Raw genomic sequence first — 9,597 nt, 5'->3', positions numbered from 1 at the left:
TGTCTGTGTGTGTGTGTGTGTGTGTGTGTGTGTGTGTGTGTGCGCGGGTGCTCAGGGATGCTGTAGGTGCTTTGCTGCAGATGTGCTATGGCTAGAGATAGAGGAGGATGTTGGAATGCAGTGGAGCTGCCAGTGCAGTGAATGCTGATGTGTTGCACTGCAAATATGATATAGTCAAATCAATAGGCTTTCTGTTCTCACATGTTGGCCTCCATGAAACAGATAGCATTGTCCCATATGTCCATATATAGGGATACATTTCTCTGCATTCATTTGCATTGACCCAAATACAGGTTTTGCGGTGTAAAGGCGGCCGTTTGGCCCTCTGATCTTTGATGTTGTAACTGCAGCGTAACCATAATCATGACATAGGTCATTACAGCTGTTAGACACACAGATAATGAGACTTCTGTGTGTCTTGCACATTGATCAAGTAGGTGTGAAGAAGTGCTAAGGCAGGGATTGGGGAGATTGATTATGTAATGTAATTTCTAATTTATTCAGACATGAAGGGGGGGGGGAATGATGCTACGTATCAGAGAGGGCAGTGCTGATCTCATTAGGGAGATGGAGGGATGAGGGGAGGAACATTGGCTGTGAATGGATCTCTATCTCTCCCCTTCACTCTGCCCGTCTGTTGGCTATATTACCGCAGATTGATGGGGAGTGGAGAGATTGTGCTCTGAGTGAATGGGGCTGAAAATGGGGTTGTCCTGTAAAGCGTGTGGGTGGGGGGGATGGGGCTGAATTAGGGAAAGCAGGCATCAGAGTAAAGAAGCAAAAAGTCAATCTGACCTGAGTGCAGAGGCTCATCTCTTCTATTGGTTCTGTTTTGTGGCTTCCAGTAACTATTCCAATATGATTCCTTTTTCTTGAATCGCCAATGATTTTAAAATCTTTTTGAGTACTATTCATTGGTGCTGTTTCCATGGCAGCGTGACACATGTTTTTGCGGTAATCTTCCTCTCTTTCTAGAGTGGAGAGCTTTGATGTATAGGTTATAAGATCTATTGCTACCCTGGCTCCCATACGGGATTGGATCCACCTTCTCAATGACATCTTTGATCTAGAGCCTGCGTGCAGAGGCCTCCACTGTGTACATTTCTGCAATTTAGCATTGACATAGAAATGATCTTATTACTGGATCGACTACTGACTTCGGTTTTTATTTGAATATTTAATTAACAGAGTGATGTTGCAGTTATTCAGACTTCACTCTTTGTGTGTCTGCTGCTTCACACACACACACTTACATTTAGACATATTCTGGTGCCTCCTGAAGCGTCCTTACCTCATCCCATCATCTTGTCAATACCAGTGAAGCATCCTCATCTGTCGCCATGACGACGGTCGCTCTTTCCCTTCCAGGCATGGAGGTCCCTCCCTATGTCCCCCCTCCTCTGCCCCTGATTGGCTCGTATGCCCGCAGGCGTCACAGTAAAGCTATCGGGGAAGAAGGCTTGTCTACAGGTTGAAGGGGCAACGTAGCTGCTGAGAGAGCTTACATCCTCACGGGGGGGCTCGGCTGAATACAAACAAACACACACACACACACACACACACACACACACACACACACACACACACACACACACACACACACACACACAGTATGCGGTTTCCTGTGGACCTCCTTTTAAAACACACCGCATCAGCACATAGGTAGAATAGCATATTTGTGCTGGAGTGATGAGGTGCATTTTAAAGAGGTTTTACCATCAAGGGATTTCATTTTATAAGAGGCAGAGAATAAAAGAGGGGGGAAACAAACTCAGCTTATAAAGTAACACTACCTCAATATTAATACGCAGAAGCCTTATTACAAGTGAAGAACTAACTTAATGTCCGTCCATGTGACATCCCGTGTCTCCAGGCCTTTGATAACTCCTTACCTAGAGACTAAGCAGCTCCTGTCAGGCTCGGTTAGCGCTGGCTGCTCGGCCCACAGCCCCAGGGACTCGACGCATGGTTAGCTCCGGACCGGGGAATGCTGATGAACACTACGTCGGGGAGAACAATTGGAACAAACTGTTGGAGCCGTGCCACAGCTGCATGCAGGGGTTTAATGTATGGGAAGTGTGGCTGCACGTGTGCACATATAGTGTTTTTGCACGCCTCAAAGGCCACAAAGCCTTGGTGTGATGGATGAATAGGCCGTTTGGTAGATGGATGATGTCAGGCTCAGGTCCTTCTCGGGAACATTGTCCGCCATCTCTTGTCCTTTAATGAGAACCACCTTTAGCCTCTCTGAAACCCCTGTAGAATACTGATCACCTGACAGGAAAGATTACACACTGTTCCCAATGCAAGCTCGCAAAAATAACAGTACATGCGCACAGTTGAAAACATTCATTCCTATGTCCACATTATTAATTCATGATGCTAAAATCAATAGAACAGATTTGATGAGTCACCCTTCCATGTTTTGTCAAAGACTGCCGCTGATAAAATAACAAGCCATGGTGACAGCATGAGGGAAAGGAGATTATCCCTTCGCATTTGTTTGCTCCTCTGCATTTATATTACATTAACACATGTAATTATTCTAATGTCATAATGGGCCAATTACCATCCCTGTGTGGAGACTGGTGCTGTGCTTCTGAACGCTGTGTTGTTTCTCCACTAATGGCTCTGCTCTTTTTGTTGTGTCGTCGTATCTTGTGTCGTAGTGTGGTCTGTGTCTTGGCTATTGTGTCGTCCTATTTTGCAATCTCTAAGCTGCTACTGGGGCCCTGGCTTTGAGGGTGTGTATTTGCATCCATTAGTAATCTGAGTGGGCTTAACAACAAGGATTCACATTAATTGAGGCCAAAAGGAGACTGAATATTGAATTACAATTGCTTTTAAATTTGATTTCGATGCTGTTTTAGGTCACGTGGATCAGTATTGGTCCTCATGCTGTTGCAGTAGTGTTCCCACAGCGCTTCACATTATGAGAATAAAGCGTAAGATTGTCTGTCTTTCCCTCCCATATCTCCAGTTGATAAGTGGAGGTTCAATCGTCAACGCTGAGGCGGTATGGGACCATGTGACCATGGCGGACCGGGAGTTGGCGTTTAAGGCCGGTGACGTCATCAAGGTGCTGGACGCCTCCAACAAGGACTGGTGGTGGGGCCAGATTGACGAGGAGGAAGGATGGTTCCCTGCCAGCTTCGTACGGGTGAGTTCGCTGCGGCCATAGCTGGACACCATAGACAAAACACACGCCCACACACACTGGAATGAACATATGCACACAAGTTGAGGTCATATACACAAACACACACACATGGGTCGCAAGCATCGGGCCTTATGCAGCGGATTTCTCTTGATTCTATGGAGGAAAGTACATAAAAAGTCAACCTTAGATTGTTAACATGCATATCTACTCATACCCGGGTGTGCTGAATGATAAATAACACGTCACCGTAATTTGGAGGCGTATGGCCAAGTGTTTATAATTAGCCTTGGTAACGCCCACTGAACACTAAATAAGGGCAGGTGCCGGGTGCATGCCCGAGAATTGGAGCAATGTCTACAAAAAACAAATATACTGTATAAAAAGAAGAATTTCAGTAGTAGTCAAATGAAAATACTGTTAAATGAGTCAACATGTGGTTTTTCTGAGGGTCAGTACTGATGATGACATTTAAAAAGATTTAAAAAGACTTGTGTGTGCAATGCTTCCTTTGTAGCTGGACACATGCTTTATCATTCTCCAGGGATTTTATAGTCTTAATTAGGATCAATGGACCAATATATATTTGTTTAGCCTACAAATGTAATTATCCAATCATTATAATAACACTTGATTACATGCTTCTTTTAAATGTTCCTCACATTTTTCAAACATAATGATTCCTTGTGTTGGAGAATCGATTCCCGGACTGTGAAAGCTAGATGTTTTTTTTATCTTTGTAAGAGTGCTTAAAATATTCTTTTGAAAATAGCAAAAAAAACATTGATGGATCCCAGGTACTAAGCAATAAGAACAAATTGTACAAAATATGAGATATGTACTTGTAATGCTTCCTGCATGAGGCCCATTGATGTGCTTGCTCCACACACGTATACAAACTGTTAAATAATGCTTTATTTTTGTAAACATTGAAGATATGAGAGAATAGCTAGCTACAGTAAGTGCCTTTTATCGGGCGTTCAGGGACAGCAAAAACAAAGCTGCTGATGGGCCCCTTTTTAAACTTCCTACCCTTGAAACCCACTTAAATATCCAACGTCCTCACTTTACATGGTGATTATATAATCCCAGCCATATTTGAGCTGGACTAAACACTGATGACGCAGCTACTGCATGTTATTCCCTACTTCTGTTACTCACCGAAGGAAGAACTAGCATCCTTGTTTGTAGGTGGAGGCTTCCCACAGCAGACACACACCCTCTCCTCTCCCCACACAGATACACCTCATGGCCATCCCCCACCTCTCCACCCTTCCATCCTCACTCCTGAGAGGGCAGGGCAGACAGGCTGACTGACTGTCGACCAAAAAAAAGTATCTTTCTGTTCTGTCATTCTCTCTCTCCAAGGTGGAACCCCACCCTCCTCAGCCCCAAACAAAACAGGTTTTCTATCTCAACCCCATAGCAACTCCACGGTTCCAAAACACCACGTCAAAGGTGCGTTCTCCCAGCTTCATCCACCCATCCAGCCTGCCCGCCCACCCGCCCGCTCCAGTTTGTCTACGCAACGTACCCTCGACATTACCAAACATTACGTTTTCACACCATCCTCCACGGGGTCGATACAGAGGCAGAACTGACGAGTCAAAAGTAAAGTTTAAAAGCATTATTAGATTTTTACATTTCTATTTTTAAATATTGATTACTTTCTCCATTTACTATTGACTCTGACTTTTTTCTCAGTCTTAACACCGCGCTACTCGTTCTCCGTCTGCAGTCAGTGCTCCACCCGTCACTCTGCTTGTCTGTGGCGCTGCATTTCTCATCCTGTGTTTGGCATTCTACCCGTCGGTTCTTTGATGTTCTCTTGGCAAACTGTGTGTCATCAGGTGTTGGCTGCTGGACATCTGAAACCACGCACACTTGGCCCCTTTTTATGAGAGATAGTGAAGTGCACCGTGTGTGTTGGGTACTGTGTGTGTCGCAGGTGCATGCATGTGTGAGGAAATTGAATGAGAGTGTACGTGCATGCGGTGGGGAGGTAGTCTTTTTGAGTCACACACAGGGCCGGAGTTGGGCATTAAATAATCTCTGTGCGCAGAAAGAGATATTTATTTTAAACTCTGCAGTTTGTCCCTCGTTTTTATGGAGCGACACTCTGGTCAAACTACCAGAGACCCTCTAAATGAAGCTCTGTGTGTGTGAGATATGTGTTCGTGTGTGAGTGTGCCTTCATGCTCATGAGGAGTGAGTAATACCACTTATATCGAAAAGATCTTTTAATATAAATACCTAAACGTGTTTATTAATTCATTTTTGCCAGATATATACTCTTAAGAGACTTAACTGTGCACATTTCTTATTCAAGTGCTTGTGTGTGTGTGGCTCTGTGTTTCTCTCTCTGTGTGTGTGTGTGTGTGTGTGTGTGTGTGTGAGAGAGAATAAATAAGACAGCCCAATATTTTAAAAAATTGTTATTCTTTTCCCCCGCATATTTAGCATATTTCGCAACTTTCCGCATACTAACATCCCGCAATTTCACCGCATAAAATCACATAAAACCCCGCATGTTTAATCGCATAATCAAGGATTTTAGCCCGCATAATCAAGGATTTTTGCCCGCGTTTTTCTGGAGGGTCTAATATATACTCTTATTTCTTTCAGTGTTTACACAAAGACTTAGCGTCTTCTCCTTCCTTGCTAGAACTTGACAATGTTTAGCAGACTCACTGGGGGGGGCGGGGGGCGGGGGTCTATCAAAAACACAGTCGCAGGGCAGATTCGTAGATATTGCACAGGGTCGTCATTAAATAATTCATTTGTATTCGTCCCTTGGCTACAGTATGTCATGACGGAATGGAAAATTACACACAAACCTGTTCTGTCTCGTAATGTCTTTAATCCTCATTTCTCCACCCCACTTGGCATGACCTACTGCTCTTATCTCATCTGTTTTGCAACATTTCTTAAAATCCTCGATGCTCTGACCCACTCACTAGCCTGTACACCAATAGCCAAATTGAGCTGAACGAAAAAACAGCTTACGTCTGAACAATGGTGCAAAACTGCGTTCAGGAAAAGTCAGGCAAATTATTTTTAGGCCGCTTTGTGGCTTTAAGGCTTGGGAGGAAGAGGGAAGTCAGTGTGGTTGTCGTGGGGACGGGAGGGGAACAAAAGAATTGGAGCAGACTGGAGGGGAAATGGGTGTGGTGGGCTTCGCCTCCCATTAGCCAAATACCTACTGACCACAAACAGATTCCTTTGCCAGTACTGAAATGTGTAGTCTTATTCAGGGAGAGACTATCTAAGGACGTCGCTCGCTGGCTAAAGGCCAGAAGGAATTACCTCAGAGTAGATACAGTCAGAACCAACGGGCTGATCTCAGACCAGCAAATAAACATGAAGGAGAATGGTGAATTCATTATCTACACTACTCTCTGGTTGTATAATGAGAGGATGTCCAGCAGTGTTCAAAGAAAAATACCAATGTCATGAAATAAACTTAAAGGGATGACTCTGCAGCAGTTTTTGACTTAATCTAATGCTCAAAAATAGGGAGGGGCTGGAATATTTTACCATCCTTCATCTAAAGGTGAGCGGTGCAAACATTGTTCCTTATAGGGCTGTCACTGTGGCAATGATTGATGATGCCAATACTGTACTGTAGCAAGCGACCACAGACTAAGGTAGCATAACTTCCTGTCTATATCCTAACTACAGGATGCTAATGACTATGAGTACTTATTGCCCTGAGGTATTGAAGGTAGTGCTCTGCGGCAATACTTTAATTACACTCTGGGTCTTGTTGGCAGCATTACATCAACCTTGTTTTAAGGAAGGTGTGCTTTGTGCTCACATGTGTTTGTAATATTCATGGACAGGATATTGAGGCACACTCGCAGTCTGGAAAGAGTACAGTTTGGCGACGTGATATTTGCAGATGATGTTCTCCCTTTGGCGTAATTGGACTGTGGTTTCCAATGTGTACTAGAGTGGTTCTCTCACGGGGGGAAAGATGCCCCAATCAAGCAGGCAGCAAGCAGCTGGTTCTGTGGAAGGGGTTCAAGGTCATTATCCCAGAAAGAGTGAAGGGTGAGCTCATCAGTTTGGTGCAGTGGCTGCTTTAACAGACATTATATCAGACCTTCATGAGCCACAGTGCAAAGTTCACTTTTCCGACTATTAATTTGCTGTGGCGAAGAGATGTGACAGTGAACATACCATTTCAAATGTGAAGAGCCAAAGTAAAGCAAGATGAAAGGATACGTACCAAATGTTGATGGCCAAGGGGCATCGTGAGTTGTCCGTCCGTCTGTCTGTCTGTCCATACCATAGACTGGTCCATACATACATCCATTCAATTATCTCTCTATATGGCTGAATGTGCATTTTAAGGAAAATCTTATTTTTATTTGGTGGACAAATGTCTAAGCAGCTGTGACCTTACAAAACACATTTTCAGCCATTACTCAATACTTTATATACTAATTGTGATAATTTCACGCATGTCTAAAAGGTTAGAATTATTAAGTGATGACATTTTGAACAGACATGGACGTAAACTGCAACTTAACTGGTTGGCATGGCATATTGGTTAAACTGAAGCGTTTGGTGGAAGCTTCCTTATTTGCACATTCAAACATCGCTGTTAATACATTGAGGGGACAAAAAAACACAGTTACCATGGCCCTGCTATACATACTACCCATTTGAAGCTTTACAAAGAATAAAGAAAAAGGCTGATGACGGTACAAATGATTTGTACAAATCCCTCACAATAGTAGCATCTGAAAATGATGCAAGTCGTATTGATTAACTGCATCTTTGCATGTTCTTCACATACAGTAAACGTAATCTTATTCAACATGTTATCCTCTGCTGGTGGGATATAATCTGCCTCTTTTTTTACAAACCCCCTCTCTCCCCGTCTTTTGTATATGTATGAGTATATTAGCCGTGGTGTCTGTGCAGATTTAGACTTTCAGATGTGACCTTTGTTGTCTAAATGTCAGGGAGATTGGAGAGGGAGCCCACAGAGGTAGGGCAGGCTTATGTAATCTGCTCACTCTGCGTTTCATACACACACCACCAAGCACAGAGCAAGAAAAAAAGGATCTTGTATCTTGTTTGAGGACGGTTGTCATATCTCAGCTGTGATGCCTCGTACAGCAACCCACTGAAAGCTTGGCTTTCAGGAGCCATTGCTTTTATCAGCATGTATGTGCAGAAAGTGCCCTCGAAATAATTTATGGCTTTAAAAATACTGATATAGTGCACTCCTTTTGTGTTATTCTTTTAAACTTATTCTCAGGTTTTTTTACCCATCCCGAGGCTCTCATTTGAAGACAGAGTGTAGTACGGAGAGGGTTTTTGTGTCTGGGCGTGTGTTGGATGGAAGACGAGTTGGTGGCTGGAATTGAACCGATTCCCCTTTATGAATTCATTCATGGTGCTGTTATGCCTCTCTTCATAATCTGCTGACAATGAGAGGCGCAGACGCCAGGACAATAGCTGCAGGCTGGGGTGCACTCGTTTGTGAAACAACTGGAAGCCAAAATAATAATGTGCACACCAATGGCAAACACGTGCATCAGATGGAAGCCTGAGCCATTTTGGCCTGTCAATCAGAACAGAGTCTTAAAGGAATACTGCACCAAAAACATAGTTTTGAAGAACAAACCCTCCTTTACCTAGGGTTTGAAAGTTGAAACAAAGCTTGCTGCTTTGGGGAAAAGGTCATCTGTGTCTGCATTGATTCACAGATTGGTTTCCAGGAGAAGATTTAAGGCGGGAAAACAATGTGCAACATTCTTCTTGTGTGCAGTGAGATGAAGTACCTTGGTCATTATATTTCTGATGATCTCACAGATGACAAAGACATCCATAGACAACGCTGCAAACTGTATGCCCAGGCAAACATATTAATGCTGAAATTTCACAAGTGCTCTGTAGATCTCAAGNTTGTGTGTGTGTGGCTCTGTGTTTCTCTCTCTGTGTGTGTGTGTGTGTGTGTGTGTGTGTGTGTGTGTGTGTGTGTGTGTGTGTGTGTGTGTGTGTGTGTGTGTGTGTGTGTGTGTGTTTCTTTCTTTTTACTCAGCTGTGGGTGAATCAGGAGGATGGGGGAGGGGAGCCATCCGAGGGGACCAGTGAGGTGCAGAACGGGCACCTGGACCCGACCAATGACTGCCTATGTCTGGGCTCGCCCCTCCAGAACCGGGACCAGATGAGAGCCAACGTCATCAACGAGATCATGAGCACAGAGAGACACTACATCAAACACCTCAAGGACATCTGCGAGGTACTAAACCACACACACACACACACACACACACACACACACACACACACACACACACACACACACACACACACACACACACACACACACACACACACACGCATAACATGTATACATCACTTCAGGGGACATTACATTGACTTACATGCATTTCCTGGAGACTTATCCTAACCTTAACCAT

At 44.0% G+C, this 9,597-nt stretch overlaps 1 protein-coding gene across 8 annotated transcripts in view; it reads left to right on the top strand.

Annotated features, from left to right (window-relative positions):
• Positions 1-9,597, top strand: part of LOC104950734 (rho guanine nucleotide exchange factor 9) — a 57,430-nt gene that overhangs the window by 31,349 nt on the left and 16,484 nt on the right. For 6 of the 8 annotated variants that reach the window (XM_010777290.1, XM_010777288.1, XM_010777293.1 and 3 more), the window contains 3 exons: positions 2,981-3,160; positions 4,526-4,615; positions 9,216-9,416. In XM_010777290.1, coding sequence (XP_010775592.1) covers positions 2,981-3,160; positions 4,526-4,615; positions 9,216-9,416 — 471 coding nt within the window. The remainder of the gene's footprint in view (positions 1-2,980; positions 3,161-4,525; positions 4,616-9,215; positions 9,417-9,597) is intronic. The other 2 variants (XM_010777289.1, XM_010777295.1) reach the window with 1 other exon arrangement.

This window comes from Notothenia coriiceps, unplaced genomic scaffold, assembly GCF_000735185.1.
Source record: "Notothenia coriiceps isolate Sejong01 unplaced genomic scaffold, NC01 NC01_scaffold00017981, whole genome shotgun sequence".
NCBI lineage: Eukaryota > Metazoa > Chordata > Actinopteri > Perciformes > Nototheniidae > Notothenia > Notothenia coriiceps.
The sequence above is the reverse complement of the archived record's forward strand: the minus strand, read 5'-3'. Positions and strand labels throughout refer to the sequence as shown.